The sequence below is a fragment of the Aplidium turbinatum genome, chromosome 1 (assembly GCF_918807975.1).
Source record: "Aplidium turbinatum chromosome 1, kaAplTurb1.1, whole genome shotgun sequence".
Taxonomy (NCBI): domain Eukaryota; kingdom Metazoa; phylum Chordata; class Ascidiacea; order Aplousobranchia; family Polyclinidae; genus Aplidium; species Aplidium turbinatum.
The window spans coordinates 27108911-27129214 of NC_137472.1; the positions used below are offsets into that span (position 1 = coordinate 27108911).

The 20304-nt window shown below is 37.8% G+C and overlaps 2 protein-coding genes and 1 long non-coding RNA gene across 5 annotated transcripts in view; 1 reads left to right on the forward strand and 2 right to left on the reverse strand.

Moving 5' to 3' along the window:
• Positions 1 to 688: 688 nt before the first annotated feature.
• LOC145769294 (uncharacterized) lies at positions 689 to 2914 on the reverse strand. The gene is made up of 3 exons (XR_014289001.1): positions 2778 to 2914; positions 2094 to 2284; positions 689 to 854 (listed from the first exon to the last, which is right to left on the reverse strand). It is a non-coding gene; the product is annotated as an uncharacterized LOC145769294 (long non-coding RNA).
• A 6473-nt stretch (positions 2915 to 9387) lies between these two features.
• The window catches only part of LOC145772047 (laccase-like), a 56167-nt gene continuing 45250 nt past the window's right edge, over positions 9388 to 20304 (forward strand). For all 3 annotated transcript variants that reach the window (XM_082583866.1, XM_082583858.1, XM_082583874.1), the window contains exons 1-3: positions 9388 to 9534; positions 13976 to 14160; positions 14624 to 14725. In XM_082583866.1, the coding sequence (XP_082439992.1) occupies positions 9444 to 9534; positions 13976 to 14160; positions 14624 to 14725 (378 nt within the window). In that variant the 5' untranslated portion in view covers positions 9388 to 9443. The remainder of the gene's footprint in view (positions 9535 to 13975; positions 14161 to 14623; positions 14726 to 20304) is intronic.
• The window catches only part of LOC145772068 (putative monocarboxylate transporter 5), a 72979-nt gene continuing 67565 nt past the window's right edge, over positions 14891 to 20304 (reverse strand). Inside the window, exon 8 of the transcript XR_014289278.1 lies at positions 14891 to 14902. The gene's annotated coding sequence lies outside the window, so the exon portion shown is untranslated. The remainder of the gene's footprint in view (positions 14903 to 20304) is intronic.

The following is a 20304-nucleotide window of genomic DNA, read 5'->3' on the forward strand; positions in this document are numbered from 1 at the left end:
GCATAAATTTCCACCCCTAGGGGTGGTCTCTGTTTTCCACCCTATGCCTTTGTAGGGTGGATCTGTCCACCAAAAGTGGTGGATATTTCCACCCTTGACGAATGGTGGAGATTTCCACCCCCAGCAAAATCCACCCTAAACTGTGGAAACTTCCACCCACCCTATACACTTTATAGGGTGGATATTTCCATCACAACAGTGTAAAATTCCACCATTCGTCTTAGGTGGAAATTTCCACCTCAGTAGCATGCACTCTCAGGCCTTCCAAATTTCCACCCTTTAGGATGGTCCTATTTTTTACCTTATTCCTTTTGCTTGAGGTGGAAATGTCCACTCTATAATTCAAACCGTTTGTTTATCGCAAAAATTCCGTATCGCTGTATTTTTTTGTTCTTCTTTTAATTTATTCACTTTTTATCAATGTGATATCTGGGCCTGTTTGGATGAACACAAAGTTGATATTCGGACAAGAATTGCAGAAAGACAAACGCATAGCTATTGAACACCAGTCGAGTTGATAAATTTCTTGCGGAACACCGGTTGAAAATCACTGCCTTACACCAGCACTACCAAATTGTTATTCAAAACTGATTTATTAAAGCTTGCACAAGTGTGCTAATAGCAACGGAAATGTCACATAGCCTAAGTAACTTAAAAGTTGTAACGTTTTGGCGACTTCTTTGGGAAAGTTAATATCAAATATCCAATATGTGTGCAGAAGCACTGCAGTTTCAGGCTCCTCGATGTGACACAGCAGTTGGTTGTGCACGTAGCCTATAGAGAAAATCCCGCGGATGTGCTTGACTGGAAAATGGGATAAGGAGTTGTACTTTTGTCAAGCTGAAATTGTCATCCTGTAAAACAAGATGTAACATCAGCATTGATCCAACATTAAAAGATTTATTGGCCTATGGTAAAACTGATTATACTTGAAAAGGTATAGACTTCCCAGACAGCAAAACCCGTCATTTTTACATTGATTGAACGTCTGTAAACGTTCAATCATTGTAAAAATGACAATTTTTGCTGTCTGGGTTATATGATGCCAACGAATTGTGTAGTTGTGGCACATTAACATCTCTATGGCACACGAACTAATAAGCTATAGTAGAATTAATGGCAATGTAACAATTTCGTGCCAGTATAAAAACGGCAGGCCAATGAAGCATTCAGCAGCGAAATGCGACCCACGAAAAATAACAGACTGTATAGCCTATGATCTGATTAATAAAATATCTATTCAATAGAATTCAATAATTTAAAATTCAATTTTCATCATCTCATCTGCATTTCATTTCATTTTTAATTTCATCTTCGATCAGGCAAAACAAAACGTTTTTTAAGAGCTGTAACTTTAGTTCTCATTTCGTATGTGTGCAAGATAAAGCAGTTTCTCAATTGTTTAGATTAGGCCACAGTTTTGTTTTTATCCTGTATATTTTTGTCTAATCTTCAGTATTTCTTATTCAAAGTGTAAGGTCTTTTAAAGGCTTGATAAGGACTACTAGATGCATAGCCGAGAACGATTGTTATGTCGTTTTTGCTTTCACAATGTTAAATGTTGTGTCGTTGCTTAGTTATGATCTCAAGCCAAAATAATTTGTCCGCGTCCATTCCTTGGAAGGCCAGTCGCCGACGGATGACCAAACGATTTTTCAAAAGTCGTTTAGATTTATCATTACCAATTACAATACTAACTGCGTTTTTCCTATCGAAAATGTTGGTGCCTCAATGTTTGTTTCACACTTTATTGGGAAGTGTGATTATTCCTTTTGTCTGCTCTTCTGTTTTAACGAAGCCCAGCTGTGCAAAAAATGGTTGTTTGCAGTGGGATGATAAGGACTGATTTCTTGACCTGGTATTTTCACTGAACGAAATGTTTTCTATCACAACTTTCTTATAAAACCAAATACTGTCTCTATAACTGCCGACATACTAACAGCTATGTTCATTGTTCACATCAATGAGAGTACGACACTAAGATATTTTATACATTACTCATCACAGTTACATCATACATTACTCAAAAGAGCAAAATGGCATAGTTATGACATAGTCATTTAGTCGTAGTAGAAACATTTATCCGTACTCACCAACTACAACCTTTTTCAGATAGAATCAAACGAGTGATTGGACTTGCGGTTATTGTCGGACGATGTTTTTCTTTTCTTTGTTCTCGACATGATTTGAATCGTGTTGTGTTCAATAATACAGTAATAGTTGGCATAAGTCGAGTGATATAATCGCTTGCATTTTTGCCACCAACTTGACTAAAATTTGCCGCCTGCAAAATATACATCGAATGTAATGACAGGGGTTTCATCCATCATATTAAAAAGCTTCAGCACTTGTTACAGAAATTCTCGACTGTTACAAATGACAGCCAACGTTCAACATTATTTTGGGATTCAGCTAACGGCAATGAAAGCTATATTTGCAAATACTCTACAACCATCACAGACCTATCCACACGACATAAAAATACAAACACATTCAAGCAGTCAGGTAAACACTACCCGAGCAACAAAATCAAAGATTTAGCAAACCCCTACACATGTTGTGGGACATTACAAGCTCTGCTACTTTGCTGATATCTTCTTAGCACTCATCTAGGAGCACTGGCACTGAGTTTGCCACGAGAATATTTCATATGAAAGTTTTCCATTGGTCATTAAATTTTATAACTTTCTCTTTGATTAACAATTGTGTAAACGTAGTGACAAAAACGACTTTACGCAATTATTTCAGGTTCAAATGAATATAAGACATTCACTTACCAGATTTTCATAAACATTGCCGTAAGCCATTTCTATAGTTCCATTTTGATCATTTCTAAAACTTCTTTCGGTCGTAATATCTCAATTGAATTCGATTTTTTATATTGTTGATGCAAGAAGCGCATACTCTCTTCATGCTGTTCACATGATGACATAAACATTATGTGCTCTCCACGTAATTGTGTATTTCGGGCAACCGCCGCGCTTACAGTCCAATTGAATCGAGTGACGTCATAATCCCTTTAGCAAAGGATTAACTCATGGCGTTTGTCTTCCTTTATCAAAATAAAACCAATTTCTTCTGCTTATTTGCATCTCCTCACGTTGATATAACGCATCGCCGCATTCTAAAGCTTTGTACTTCACTTCAACGCGTCATATTGTCCCGTCAAAGTTTAATTATTGACGTCATAATCTAGTTTACACAACAATTGTGCCTGCAGTATTGTTCTGTGCATCTATGGTCTAGTAACCTAGTTTTTCTAATACCAATTCATCCGCGGAAGGCGAAAAAACGGTTCGCCGGATCGTTGAAAGTAAAAGTGGCGATCGTTGTTGCGAATCTCGCTTGTGTTTCGGAGTTTGTGATCGCTGATCGTCATTTTACAAATGAAAAATTATTTGCAACATCATTCTTCAAGTCGTGCATGTCCTATGAGGAAATCGTTATAATAAATGTATATTATTTTCTTCGTAAAAACTTTCTTCCCTAGTCTAAAGGTCGGGGGTCTGCTTCTTTTTATCTTTGTTGATTGAATTAAATGTCAAGGCAAGTGTCCAACAGCTATTATGTTGTTCTGTCATAAAAATCACGGGCTCTGTTTGAGGCAAAGCAGATTACTGACAACATTTTGTGAGATTTGAGCTGATGTGTTTCAGCAGAACATGGTTTTCCAAAGGGATGGTCAGAAATAAAAACAACTGAACTGAACTGAGCAATTGGCTTTGGCAATCAATATTTGTTTTGGTCTTGATTCTGTAATTTCAAAGTTAGTCATTCGATATTTACATAAATTCACAATCCTTATATTGCCGCAACACTATTTTTTACTCTCTTAATTCAAGTAGTTTGTCAAAGTCTATTGTTTTGCATCACTGTGTTTGCTGTTTCCGATGGTGAGCTAAACGTGCAGTCAGCATCGTCAAAACCTGAATCACCGACAAAATATGATCGTAGCCTACCCTACACATGAAAAATAAGTTAGAATACTTTCCAATAGATTCGTGGTTCAAATTCAATTGCTAGGAACGCTGAAATCAAGTTTAATTTGCCAAAAAAAATCCAAATTATTCATATTCGCAAGAAATCATATAACGTTACATTCAAATTTACTTTAAATTAAAATAAAGAATAATTACCGCAAAGCTACTCATGCTATATACGCAAATTATCTCTATTTTGTGATGTGAACAAATTTTAGATGGGTGGAACAATCCACCCTTTCCTTCATTCCACCCTTGCCGCGAGAAATAACCACCCTCAATAATTTCCAACTCAGCCTTTCCACCCTCTTTGTTAACAGCGTGTGTATTTCCACAGTTTAGGTTGGATTGAATTCTAAACGGTGGAAATATCCACCATTCTTTTCGCTTTCCACTTTTGCCGCGAGAGATTTCCACCCATAGAAATTTCCACCCTTTTGATTAACAGTGTACCATCAAACGTACCAGAGGTTTTCACTTTTTTGAATCAAATAATCAAACGACAATTAGCATGAAGTTTGTCAGCAATGATGACACATATGTATACACGTTAAAATTTTAAGCATAAATATAAGTTAGTTAGAAAATAATAAATACATGGTGATTTTTTTGTCAGTCGTGTAGGTACGGCATGCAATGGTATGCTGGAAGTAGAACAAGAAAATGGTAAACACGTTTCATGCATCTAAGAGATTCTAAGTGGTCCAGCTTCTTTTTCACTGGGTAAACAAACATGTTGGATCCCCAGCGACTATGCGTTGTGCACCCAAGGCCGTTGAGAGAACAAATTGGGTCCGGTACGGATGAGAAGCCCGGGCCTCTTCAAACAAGAGGCTTTTAAAGAAAAAATAGAACCTCAAAGAATAAGTGGTGTTTCTTCGTTCTTAGCCCCCTAAAATGTTCCCGGGTCCAACAGTACCCCTCGGACATTCCTGTCAACGCTGATGTGTGTGTACCATGGAATGCCCATGCCTTGCAAAAAACATGGCGAGGTCAGCTAATCACTCTTCCAAAGAGTCCAATAGACAAATTTGTCACCAATAGAAACGATTCTGTGATTAGGTATGTTTTATTTTCAAGTGTTGTTTTGTCACATAGCTTACTTTATTTCTGTGTAATTGTCAGCTTAATTAATATCAACTAATTTGACTACAGTAATATCAGCAAAAATTATTCAAAGACAAATTATTTTTTATCCATTGTTTCTACATTATGATGAAACTGTCACTTGTTTATTTGTAAATTGGTGATTCGTCAACCCAGGTAGGGGAGACCGGAGAGATTTGTTAGAAGGGAGGGTTGTTACAGTCCTTTTAACTTTTAAATTAGTTCACATCAACCGCTGGAATTAAGTTTTTTTTTCAGGTTTTTAGTTTCCATGTGCAAACGAAGCTTCAGCCATTTTGAAGGCTGCAGTAGAAAATTATTGATGAAAAACTGTTTTAGGGTATGAAAAGTATATTTTTGCTTTGTCAAAGAAAATGTTATTGCTACAAAACTATGAGTGATATTTAACTGGCTTTAAAGTTAAATCAGACTTGAAGTGCAATACCTTTGATTCATTATAAATATTTTAAAGCTGAGTGTCACATGTTTGACATATGTTGATCTTATTCAGCCAACTACAATTGGGGTGAGTTGTTACACAGTGTAATGCTTGCTCATCCCAACTGGAAAAAGTACTTAATTTGGTACTCAAATAACAAATTTTGTATAATTTAGAATAGTTGATTACATTTTTAAGTTCTAATAATATCTGTTGTTGCTGTATCTGTGCCTAAACATGCCAAAAACTAATAAAGGGTGCCTTATTGAGGCCAAATACCATGAATGGTTGAATGGAGATCATGTGTTTGCAATCCTGGTGACAATGCATTGTCGATAATGATGTTGTTTGTTTGTTCATGATTTTTTCTATTAAATTTGGATGTTCAATAAATTCAATAATGCTGTGTCAACGTATTCCATCAGTTTTAAGTATTTTAGTAAGAAAAATTAGTTAATAGAACAGCCTATTTGAAATTGTAACATTTCACTCCATCTGTGTAACAAGTCACCCCGATACTGGGGTGACTTGTTACAACTGACTCATTGATATATTAATGCAAATATTTTCCTGTAAACATAACTTTGTTAAATTTTTTGTCTTTATAACAACGGGTGATGTGGCAAGATTACATAAAATTTTCAGCAACTTTGTGCAAATATTGAGAGAAATCTTAGATTTACTGAAAATTGTAACAACCCTCCCCGGTCTCCCCTAACTAATATCATTTGTTGCTTTTATCTTATCCTACCCGTCCGGATAGTTGGTTAAGCGCTAGACTTTGTGCACGGCAAGAGCTTAGCAATCTACTGGAAATACACAGACCATGCCAATATGCAATGTTTATACTCAGGGTTGCATTCCTGGAGGGGGGCTCAAGGGGGGCTCGTTCAAGCTTCCATTTTTCAGCTCTTCTGGCTGAACAGAAACTTCTCGACTGAACAAGCAACACTTTAACAGCTTTCTCACAACAGAACTGCAAAAAAACACGAACATAAATTGGTAGCAATCGCCGTTTTCCGTGGTTAGGTCCCGTATAGTTAGCTTAATTCTATCATGCAATCTACATGTAGCTTATAGTAAATCAAGCGTTTTGCAAATAGGGCAATAAAGAATGACATAACAAAGTTTGTAGCTCTTTTGATATTCTAGATGTCAGCGTGTGATGTGACTCTTGAATTAAATAGCCTTTCCTACCCATGTGCCCTAAACTTTAAGCTATAGCATTTCAGAAATCATGCTTAATTGGTTGTGTGTGTGTTCAGTAGCCTGTATGTGATAATCCATCTCCAGAAAACATATTTTTGGATCTTTGTAAACTTGATGGCGAAGATTCGGTTTCTGTTTATGAAGCAATTATATGAAAGTACTGAGAGAGAATGGTTTCACTGAAGCTTATTTGAAACAACGTTTGATTTCCTTTAGATCTGACGGTGCGTCTGTAATGCTGGGTACCAAGAGCGGAGTTAGGGCCTAGAATAAAAAAGTATTTTCGAACATAATTTTGTGGCACTGTTTGAACCACCGGTGAGAATTAGCTGTATTTGATGCAATAGACTCTGTAGATGGATTTTATCACGTACAGGCATTTTTTGACAAAATTTACAGTGGCTATTAGAGATCCGCGTAGCTGCATTGGGAACTGAGCAGCATTGCAACAGAGTTCGATGTCGAGTTAAGGAAAGTGGGTAAAATTTTCAGTGTGCGTTGGGTTGCGTCCTCACATCGTGCTATCAATGCTCTGTGGAATAGTTTCTCAGCATAGTATAAACACTTCACAACCCTCGCAGAAAGGAAGAATGTTAGAGAAACAGATCACATGTGACACTTGTGACAGCTAGTAGGCTACTATTCAAGTAGAGCACATTCTTGTGGGTTTTCATGTAGCACTTCTTAAATGTTTTAAACAATTTCTTTCGTCGATAGGCTACAAGTTTTTAAAATATTAGTTGATAAATGCGCTCTGCAATTTCGTCAAATCGTCTTATTTCAAAGATCACTCGTTGGTTATTCATTTACAATACTCCACAAAATCACTGTTTTATTTTTTTTGTGGGGGGGGGGGGGCGTGAAGCGTCTGTCACGGCTGTTGTCGAAAGAACACTTGCACGTCCATGGGGCTCGTCTTCTGAGTTTCCCTATCCCACGACGACAGATTTATATATTACCATCAACACCTTTCTTTTGTTTTAACATCGAGGTCTTCTGAAGTGAGATTTAAAAGAGTTTCACATAAACCTTTCTTACAACACCAAATAAGCAAACACAACATTATGGCCGTCTGGACGGCATCTCACATGGAACTGGCAAAAAGGTGTTGCCTTTCCTTTGAGAAAGGTATTTCCCACAGGTAAACAAAGCTAACGAATGATAATTATGCAAGGCGTGAGCACAATCAATTAGGTTATAGCCTACCAAGAGCCAAAAAGCGGCTTTGACATTGCACTTAAAGTAAACGAGCCTTTACAATCTGATGGCCACATTGAAAACGAATGAAAACCTCTCAAAAATAAGCGGTTAACGTATTTACTTATTTTGGTGGGATAATCTCAAATACACATTACTTTCTTTTTACCATTGGAAAGAGTATGTTAAAAACCTTTCATATGCTATTTTACTTAAAAAATTCCAAGAATATCCATTTTTGTTATAATCGGTCAAATCTGCGTCATGGATGAGTGGGGTGTAGTCAGTGTGTAGTAAAACACTCAACCGTGACAAAAGTGGCTTGTTTTTTTTGGTTTTTTTTCATTCGCGCAACAAGCAATTTCAAGTGGCTTGGAATTTGCATAATTATAATAGTTACGATGCGCAAGCAACAACTTGATCAAATTACATACCGGTATTTATAAAATGAAAACTTCATGTGTGGTAACAATTTTAAAATTTCTTTGAATTTTTTAAAATTTTTATGTTTGAGTGATCACAAAAATTGACCACTTCCAAACTGTCACAACTTGAAAAGTACTGACCCAATTTTTCTCAAACTAGTATTGTTTTCCTTAGAAAACTAAGCTGTACGACTGTGTAAAATTACATGAAAATCTATGACTGTTGAAGCTATAACAAAATCCCAAATTTCTGGGTGATTTCACAAAGAATGACTCTAGTCTAAACCAGGGGTCACCAAACTTTTTTCTCTGAGGGCCGGATTGCTGCGAGATTAACAGCTGCGGGCCGGATGCAAATTGCGAAAAGATATACAACTATTTAGAATCTCCATTAACTTGAATTGAGCACAATAAATAACAAAGTTAGCGGTGGAGTAGCAAAGTTGTGATGAAAATCGAAAGGTTGCTGGAAAAGTTATCCCCTGCTGTTAGGCTATACACTACATGGCATCGTGCTCTTGAAAAAACATTACATCTTTCCAAATTTGGCCTAGGCTGTCCTCATTTGTGGTGCCCTAATGATAAAAACAGAATACCAACATGTAGGCTGCCTGGTGGAAAAATGTACAAATTCAACATACAACAACGAACTATAAGAACGAACAATTTTAACAAAGAAGTCTCCATTACACAAAAAGGCAAAGCCAAAGACTGTTGCTAATGCCAAGAAAAGCACACGTACAGAATTGTAGTGCAGCTGTAATTTCCGCAGCACGTGGCGGGCCGGATGAAATCAGCTCGCGGGCCGGTTCTGGCCCGCGGGCCGTAGTTTGGTGACCCCTGGTCTAAACTAACTCAGCTTTTCACAGTGGTCACGGTTGGGTTCCTGTTAACTTGGTGCATGTGTAATTGGAGTTGAACAAAGTAAAGAGCGTTTTTGCGGAAGTGAAACTGATTGTGGTGAACGGGTCTTTAGAGCTTTCGACGTTTGATCTAAAACCGTTTATCTTTCCACTGTAGTTCCAAAAAATCTACCGGTAGCCTTTTGTACTATATCAAAGCATATTGCTTGTACTTAAAAGTGAAATGAAGATATTTTACTTGAGCGTGGTGATCATACTCCTTGCTGATGATGCTTACGGTCAATGCGACAATCAAAACCCTCGTCCGTTTGAAGGTAAGAAATCTGTGAAACTTTTGTGTCATACTGCGTTCAGTAGCTTGGGTTATTAGCATGACAGTTTGTCGGGTAGGCCAGGGGTGTGCAACCTTTGTTACAGGAGGGCCAGATATAAATAATTGGGTGAAACCGCGGGCCGCACGTTTATTTAACATATGATTTCTAGTAGTTGCAGGCACAAAAGAGTAGTTTTTCTTGTTATTCATGTTATTCTTATATTAGGGGTTATCTCCTTCCAGAAATAATAAGTTAGGACGCATAAATTTCTGAAGAAAACTGCTATTCAAATTTATTGTCACACTGTCTTTAAACGAGCTCAGTGAGAAGTTTGCAGCTGGCTTCTTTTCCTGACGGCTTTTTCCAAATTTACTTTAATGGAAGTGATCGCAATTCGAAGTTCATTTTCCAAGTGTTGGTCTGTCAGAACCGATCAATAGGGAGATTTCATGACGCCCGTTTTAGAAAAAAATGTTCGCACAAATACGTTGAGCCAAAAAGTGCCATTTTTGAAGCCATGGATTTTTGAAATGTGGAAAGTCATCTTAGTTGAAATGTTTTCGGTAAAAATCGCCAAGATTAATTTTTAAATACTTTGTTTCAAATCCTTTTTCTCTTGAAGATCAATCAGTTCAAGTTGGATATCAGCTGGTGCTTTGTCAATGTCCGTGTTCAACGTGTTGAATGGCGAAGAGAATATATCAAACAAATGTTCATGAGATTTGAAGTCCTTGAAACGAGCCAAAAATTCATACAACAATTTTTCAAATTTAGTTTTCTTCTCCGGATGCATTCCATAGTCTCTCAAAGTTGGAAAGTGGAAAAGATGTCCTGTCTGTATGTGAGCTTTCCAAAGTCGTACTTTGTTCATAATGCCTTTTATGTGACCATACATTTTTAGAAATAATTGATTAAACTACCATTCAACGTTTTATAGGCAGAGAAAACTTTTTCTCGAACCGTAGAAAATTTCATGATCAGATCACCGCTTCAATGCGTGATGGAAAGCTACAGATAAATCTGCATCTGGCATTACAGAGTGCAAAAAACAGTGTTGCAGAACGCGTTTTCGAATATTAAATTCTCATCAGTGCAACTACGTTTATGAACGCAATAACAACGGTTAACTTTAAACTCAATACAATACATTACAAACATTATAAGGACATATTCTCAGTGTTCAATTGAATATTAATAAATCCAGAGACATCAGAATAGAAAATTAAATACAATGGATTGGCGGTGGCCGGTGGGAGACTTCTAAAATGGTTAACAGAAGGTGCGAAATCTACAATATTCCACTCCACAATGAATTGTTCAAACGTACCAGACTAAACTAACTTACCGTATAAACATGTTTCGCGGGCCGCACACAATTCAAAATTGGCACATCTTCGCGGGCCACATAATTTTTCTTCGCGGGCCACATTTGGCCCGCGGGCCGCACGTTGCACACCCCTGGGGTAGGCTATCTGATTTTTAAGTAGACACCTTTTTTAGGCCTAGCATTTTATCTTCCTCCTTTGTAACAAGAAACGTAGAAAATTTTGAATACAAACTTTGAACTGAAAATAATGAAAATATATGAGAAATGAGAGATCTGTGGCTTCCATATCAGAAATAGGTCTTAATTGTTGTCAATTCGACGCTGAACCACAATTATTCAATTACAAATTACGTTACAAACTAGCGAGGGTCATGACTTCGAAATAATGTGTGGTATCCTACGTCTTTTCATAGTTTATTGGGAAATATCAAAATATAAAGCTTGCTTAAAATATTTGGGTAGTTGTCACCAGTTGCGCAGGGTAGGTCTACCTATATACATTTGTTCCAAGTTGATAAAGATTCTTGAAATAGGCTCACACTCACAACCTCGATGCAAATTGCTTGTTATTACCGCAAAATTAACAAAATGATGAGTTATTACACTTTTTTGCTGTGGAGGCGGTTGAAAAGTTTTTGTAAATTCTTAAGAATTTTCCGTAACCTCAATGATTTATACATTTAGTGTTTCTACATATCAGCAGTTGCCCAGCCGATCTAAAAATAACACAGGCCTACAAAGGGGACACCATTATTCCGACGAAACAAAAAAAATCTAAGGTTGAATAAACAATAAAAATGTTAAGCTCCAAAATAGCAAATACATTTGCAAGGGTTTGAGCGACATGTCCGCAGAAGTTGTTGACAAATTTTATTTTGTTGTTGCCGCTGTTTTGGCCAACCACTTTTTGTTTAAGACACACGATAGATCACCATTTCAGAGTTCCATTTCTCTACAAAATAAACTTAAAAGTTTTGGTTTAAATTTGAAGTTACATATAAACTATTTTTGATAACGACGGACTGATTTCAACAATTAATTTTTTACAACATTTTGAGTATCTTTTTATTTATTAGAAAGAAACACTGAGGAATAATAACATGTACAGTTCAAGAAATAACAGAAAACAATACAATTGTCAAAATAGTTGCTGCCGTCCATCTACTGCGTGGTAGCTTACGGCCATTAGCAGAATAAATAACATTATTGTTTTATTTCTTTCCATTTTCAAAATTGAAAATGCTTCGTAAAAGAAAAAAAGGCTCAGTCAACACAAAATCATTACTTAATTTTATGAAAGGATAAATGAGATTACATGAATTAGTAGATTTTCAATAAAATTGATAAATCTGGAATCTGCATGGAAGCGGAAATTATTGGTTCTGTTTCAATGACTAATCAGACAAGGCAATGATCAATCCGAATGAAATTGAGGAAACTCCCAATTATTTTCTAATCACGTTAAACGAAAATGAATAAAATATTAATTTTACTTTCAATGTGGAAGGATAGAAAAATGAGGTCCAGCATGTCAATGATTTATAATTGCTGAAATTTGTAGTTCGGTTTTTGAAATAACTTTCATATCCTAATTATGCAGTCACGCTTTAATTTTTTTTCTTTTCCATTTCCAATTGTTGAGCCGCCTTCCCACAAAATTCTTTTCTTTTATAGCAATGTGCCCTGACCATCGCTCACTTTCTGCGCAATATTTTTTTTGTTCATTCGGTACATGATGGAGTAGGCTACATATATGGTTTTTTCAATTTTTCAACCTGCTCTTCCCCTTCGTTTAACTGCTTCATCTACACACCAGTCTTACCTTATCACACCTTATCATACATTCATACTACACACATTTTTGTCATCTTGCTCTGCTGAAGCCAAATGCTTGAAAGTGGTTCCTTTGGAAACCTTCACTTAATTTTTGCATTTTTATGCACATCCTTCTGTGCAAAAGTAATCTGTTTTTTTTTGTACTTGTCTTCTTTCTCCTGCCTTTCAACAACTTCCTCCACCCTCTAGCCTTTCTTACTTTTCTTCTTTTATGTTGATGCATTTCGCAGACATTCCTATCTAGGGTTTATTCCATCCATTTAATTTTTAACATCTTGATATCAGTGTAACAGACTTACGAGGCCAGTAATTACCTATCTGTGTCATCAAAAGGTTCGCCTAAGCCCTAAGGGCAATGGTGGCCTTTGGGGTGGGAGAACTGGGCGACCGCCCAGGGCCCGCAAATTTATGGGGCCCGCGCTTATCCAAAATATACACAAATTAAATTTACATTAAGCACTCGCAGAAAGTAGTAGGCTAAGTTAAACTTTTGCACCATAGTTTATAGTTTGCATAAAAAAAAAATGCTCTGAAGCATCCCCAGAACTTGCTGGAGACCTTGACAGTGAAGAACTTTCCACTGAAGTGCAGAGCTTCACAAGAATATACTCACCATTGAAAACAAAAGAAACCACAGTTCTCTCTGTTCTACAGTATTTGTATCAAAACAAACTGAATGTTGTGTACCCTAACTTGAATTTATTACTAAGACTATTTCTTATTGTGCCAGTTACTGTAGCTTCAGGGGAAAGATCATTTTCTAAACTAAAGTTGATAAAAAACTATACCTTCGTTCTACAATAAGCCAAGAACGCTTGGTTGGACTAGCTGTTGTTTCAATTGAGCACAACGTGGGCAAAACATTGGACAATGCTTCTGTTATGAAAGAGTTTGCCGCAATAAAAGGTAGAAAGGTGCATTTTGTGTAAGTGCTGCAGACGGGTGGTGTAGGACTCGGATGGCACTGGGTGAGGTGGTACAACATAGCATCAGAGTGATGTGAAGATGTCACAGGCATGAAATACACCTTTCTCGCTTACAATCGCTGTTTATTGTTGTATCATGTTAATTCCTTTTTGTGTTATTGTGATTTATGGTTATTTGAGTTTGCGTATTTTAATTTGTCGATACGTAGGCGGTAGGAGGCCCTCATATTACTTCTTGCCTAGGGCCCACAAAACAAGGCCACCACTGCCTAAGGGTAGGTTCGAAAGGGAAACTTAAAGAGGTTTTTTGTTGTATTAATTCTGCAATATTGTACTTTAACCCCCATTTTAGGTGGAGAAACGTTAAAGGAGCCACGGGTCGAGCGTTCCTCTAACGGCGTATTGGACATCGTTCTTACTGTGGAAATGGCGCGAGTTGAAATAGAGTGGTTGTGCACTTACCGCCGCACTTACAACGGTTCAATCCCTGGGCCAACGTGGATAATTAAACCAAATGACGTTGTGAGGGTTAAGCTGGTGAGTGCCTGTATCTTACCAAAGGTTCAGTTCTTAAGCTTTGGCAAAAACAAATTTGGTCTTTTTTTTTAAGTACAACTGTATGTTTTCATCAATATAATTCATCGTACAAAAATAAAAATATGTTTAAAACAAACTATTGGAAAACGGTATTGTTTCGAACAAAGATGGAAAATTGTACTTAAAATTTTAGCTTAGCTCACAGTGCATTTAAGCAATAAAAGTAGTGCACGGTTATGTAGGAGTCTCAGCTGTTTTACTTTTGCATCTTGAAAAGTTGTGTTTGTTCTGATAGAGGATTAAGCTACATATCTCTTTCGCCCATGTTTCTACATCTAATCAATTATCTACTTAGAGGATAATACTGAAGATATCCGGTTTAATGGTTTTCAATTCGTTAAGAAAACCAATCCTTCGTAAGTTTGATGAACAGCATTTACGTATTATGTTGATTTCATTGCAGATTAACGAATTAGATCCTACACCGAACGATCGAGAAATAAACGAAATGCGGTTTCCAAACGTGACCAACTTACACACCCATGGATTGCATGTCAGCAGCAAGGTAACACCCAAATTATCATGTTTTTACCATTTTCTACTAAACCATTTACAATTTTGGAAGAGAGGTGATTTTGTTTAACCATACAATTGTCTATGGGTAAACTATTTACATTTCTTCTTGTTTGAAAACCAAACACCTAATTGTGAGCATTATCTGATTCTTAATTGGATCTTGCCTCTCTGTCTGCTGATATACATCGTTTTTCTTTGGCAGTCACTTGTGAAAAGGATGGCTTTTGTATCATATTTTCTTTATCGCTTTGAGTGGCGGTTTTGCATAGCGTCAGTTGCCGCTTGGTGGGGTATCTTGTCCAATGTCCACTCTAGCAAAGTCTTTTCAGTAAAGCCAAAAGTATGGATCTAGCATTTTACAAAAATAAATTTGAAAGCAATAAAAATATTCAAAAAAGAACCACTTTCTTTCTCTCTCTCGTACTTGATATTAAGTCTAATTTTCAATGTTATTTACTGTAAATGATTTGATGGCGGTTATCTTTTATATGCAAATTGCATTTCGTTTATATTTGTGATGATAGCACGATATGTCGTCAACAGAACTAAATAAACTGAAGTGACGTCGTAAACTTAAAATATTCGAGAAGGTGGGTTATTTCTTTTCCTGCTGATGCATCCAACATATGATCATGTTCGTGTTTCGTATTCAAAGATGGCCATCAAAAAGCTGAATCATTTTTTTATTCACGGCTTTTGAGATAACTCAAAAGGCTAACCAATAAGGTGCCTCTGTTGCCGCACGAATAATTGGACCCAGTGCAGGATTATTGGGATTATAGGCAGAAAACGTAAATCACTTAGGGCCTTCTTTTTACGTGTGTAGAAACTTCTAAGAACTATTTTGGCTCGCAATGAGGTATTAAGCTTGTTTTAAGTAAACTTTTAACCAATTATCCAGTCGCTATTATGTGAACTTTTTACTTTTTACCCGAGTAATTACCAAACAGAATTGCTAAAGATTTGGACTACCACCAACCGAGAGAACAAGCAGGTTTTAGGGAAGGGTTTTCAACCATGGACCACTTGCATACTATCAACGAATTAATTGAAAAAACAAACGAATATAACATCCCACTCTGCCTTGGACTAATAGATTATAAAAAAGCGTTTGACTCTGTTGAAACATCAGCTGTCATTTCAGCACTGGAAAAACAGGGAATTGACCAATCATACACTCAACTTCTCAAAAACATTTACGCGGAAAATACATCTATAATTCGGCTGCACAAAGACTCTGAACCATTTCAGATTCAAAAAGGGGTACGTCAAGGGGACACAATATCTCCAAAACGTTTTACAGCAATAACCTTAGAAGAAATTTTTAAGCAACTTAACTGGGAAGAAAAAGGAATCAAAATTGATGGTGAATACATAAACCATTTACGTTTTGCTGATGACATCATCCTTATATCTGAGCAACCTAAACAACTACAAACAATGCTAAGTGAACTCAATACAGAAAGCAAAAAGATTGGCCTTCATATGAACTTTAACAAAACGAAAGTTATGTTTAACAAACTGGCAGACATCGACAGCAATATTCTTTTGGACGGAGCGACTATCGAAAAAGTTGATCACTATAATATATCTTGGCCAAAAAACTACAACCAACTCCAATAAAGAACATGAAATCAAAAGAAGAATATCACTTGGACGGCAAGCCTTCGGAAGAGCAAGTTCGATATTTAAGTCAAAACTGCCTCTTTCTCTCAAGAAACAAGTCTACGATCAATGCATCCTTCCAACCGCTACATATGGTGCAGAAACTTGGAACCTTACAAAGAAATTAACACTTAAACTAAGAACTATGCAGAGAGCACATGAACGAATCATGATTGGTTTAACCATAGATATCTTATATATAGATATGTAACTCAGTGGTGCGTAGCGATGTTTGAAGGCTAACAGCGTAGCTATGGCTGTATGCATTGACTTCAAACTTGGCACAGCAAAACAACTTTATTTTTAATATATTTTTTTGGTTTTTGTTTAAATAAAACTTTCTTCGTTTTCAAGTTGACGTATGGATTGCTTGTGATGACGTCACATTCTCGTTCCGCATGGACTGCTTTATGGAGATTCTGGCGATTGAAAACAAATCACAGTCACAGAGGGTACCTCTAAATACCCATTGTCTGGCATTGTCGGGCATTGTCAGGCATTGTCGGCTTTTTGGGGGGTTGTGGAGCATTTTCAGGGGTTGTCGAACATTTTCAGGGGTTTCAGGTATTGTAGAGTAGGCTAACTACTTTCAGGCATTGTTGGGAATTTCTAGGCATTGTGTAGGATTTACAGGCATTGTCGATCATTATCAGTGGTTGACAGGCTTGTGAGGCATTGTCGAACATTTTCAGGCATTATCGAACATATTCAGGGGTTGTCGAGCATTTTCAGGGGTTGTCAGGCATTGTAGAGTAGCTGCTTTCAGGCATTGTTGGGAATTTCCAGGCATTGTCTAGGATTTCCAGGCATTGTCGATCAATATCAGTGTTTGACAGGTTTGGCAGTCATTATGGAACATTTTCAGGCATTGCCGAACATTTTCAGGGATTGTCGAGCATTTTCAGGGGTTGTCAGGGATTGTAGAGTAGCTACTTTCAAACATTTGTTGGGAATTTCCAGGCATTGTCTAGGATTTCCAGGCATTGTCGATCAATATCAGTGTTTGACTGGTTTGGTAGTCATTATGGAACATTTTCAGGGATTGTCGAGCATTTTCAGGGGTTGTCAGGCATTGTAGAGTAGCTACTTTCAGGCATTGTTGGGAATTTCCAGGCATTGTCTAGGATTTCCAGGCATTGTTGATCATTATTAGTGGTTGATGGGTTTGTCAGGCATTGTCGAACATTTTCAGGGGTTGTCTAGCATTTTCAGGGGTAGTCAGGCATTCTAGATTAAGCTACTTTCAGGCATTGTTGGGCATTTCCTAGCATGTCTAGGATTTCCAGGCATTGTCGATCATTATTGGTTTTTGACACGTTTGTAAGGCATTGTCGAACATTTTCATGCATTTTTATTCCCAGCTCTGCATGCGCAGCAGAATGATCCCTTTCTATTTTGCGTAGGTTGTAAACGTATTTACGGTATACACAAACACAGCAGCGTTTAAATGACCTGGCTATCATAAGTATCGACAATGCCTGACAAACCTGTCAAAACCTGGTAATGATCGACAACCCAAGAAAAAGTTCGACAATGCCTAACAAACCTATCTACCACTGAATATGTTCGACAATGCCTGGAAATCCTAGACAATGCCTGAAGATGTCCGACAATCAGTGGCGTAGCTAGGGGGGGAAGGAGGGGCGGACCACCCCGGGCGGCACGTCTGGGGGCGGCACTTTCAGACTACGATATTTGATTTTGATTATAATCTGATAAAAAACGCATTTCATTTTCACACAGGGCCGGATTTAACTGATGGGGGGCCCGGGGCACTTTTAGATCAGGGGCTCCCGTAAAAAAAAATTTGCCTATGGCGCGAAACACCCCCTCGACGTCTACAGTAGCATCAATCCAGCACTGCACAGCATTTTGCAGAAACCCAAAAGCTAAAAGAAAAAAAATAACACAAAATCACATTTTTTTCACGTAGGGGGGCTTTTTAAAAGTCGGGGGTCCGGAGTACCGTACCTGCACCCTCTGCCCCCCCTAAATCCTAGACAATGCCTTGAAATTACCGACAATGCCTGAAAGTAGCTACTCTACAATGCCTGACAACCTCTGAAAATGCTCGACAACCCCTGAAAATGTTCGACAATCCCTGAAAATGTTCGACAATGCCTGAAAATGTTCCATAATGACTACCAAACCTGTCAACCACTGATATTGATCAACAATGCCTGGAAATCCTTGACAATGCCTGGAAATTTTGTTTGTTTGTTTGTTTATCTTTATCCTGCATTGCGGGAAAGCGTACTTGAGCGCTATGCATCGATGTACGCCTTCCGACGTACACCTGACCCACGCTGCAGCCGACGGCAATGTCTGTTTTCCGGTTGTCTACTTTACTTATGACTTAAATTTGGTACTACCCATTACTCGAAATCGATCACTAGGTAGAGGCAATTATCGTTAAGTTTCTTGCCCAGAGAAACAACAGCAAGTGCGGGTGGCTGGAGTCGAACATGCAGGCTCTCGACTGCGAGCCCAACGCGCTAACCACTCGGCCACGGCTGCCGAGTGGTTAGCCGAGTGGTTAGTGGTTATGAATGTGAACAAATTCCCGACAATTCTTGAAAGTAGCTACTCTACAATGCCTGACAACTCCTGAAAATCCTCGACAACCCCTGAAAATGTTTGGCAATGCCTGAAAATGTTCTATAATGCCTAACAAACCTGTCAACCACTGATAATGATCGACAATGCCTGGAAATCCTAAACAATGCCTAAAAGTAGCTATTCTACAATGCTTGACAACCCCTGAAAATGCTTGAAAATTTTCGACAATGCCTAACAACAAGCCTGTCAACCATTGATAAGTAGGTAAAGACCTTTTTTGGAGCTGTAGTTCCAGGACAAGCTGAAGTTTTATTCAATTAATCTACTGAGTGTTACCAAAATGAAAGTTACTGCTGGCTACCGAAAGCTGTGCTATAGCATTTGGTAGCCTAGTTATGGTGTGTACCAAACATTAAAATTGTCTTGGTTTGGCGGTTGGATCCGTGATGCTAATGAAGCTGTCTCAGCAGGGGGGAGGATGCCCCCTGCCCTCAAATTTTCTTTGGATGGGGGGCAATGGTGCCCTTTTAAGGTCATGTAAGCTACTGCACATTTTGCAATATAGGCTAACAACTTCTGCTATTCGCTTTTAGCCAAATTATAGGGCCTATAGCCTACAGAAGGCCCACACAAATTATCCCGTGGACACATTTTATACTTTGCAGCAGATTGTGATGCTATGAATGTGAAATTTACCTTTCGTTTCTTGTTCAAGTTATTGCAATTATTCATCTGTCTCACATTTCGACTTTCATGGCTAATAGCGGGAAAACGAACGATCGAGTTGCCCAGCATTATCGCTACCGTATATCACACCTTAAAATCGTTCCGGCGCCCCTCTATCTCAGGTTTGTAAACTGCCTACAACAAGCTTTAATGAGTCACTGGAAATAAGCTTAAATGGTAGTTCCAACGATCATGAAACAGAAGTTGCATAACCTACGTGAAGAAAGATTATTGTCTTGATTTTTCATAGTAGGCTATTCTGTGAAAACTTGAAATATACGCCAAACAAAATATTCCAAAGGAGCACAAAAGCCGCCACTCGCCAAGCCCAAACCGTACAATAATAGCCTACCATAGATACGCTAGCCAAGCTGGCAACCTTGATTGTTGGTTGTGTCCATAAAGTCAGTCGAGCGTGACGATAATTCCACGATTGCTGAGTTGCATATCTATATGTAAGATATCTATGGTTTAACCATATGGTTTAACATGGCGAGATAAAAAGACTGCCGAATGGATCAGAAATCAAACGAAATTACGAGATATATTAAGCACAATCAAGAAACTAAAATGGTCCTGGGCAGGTCATATAGCAAGATATCAGGACAATAGATGGAC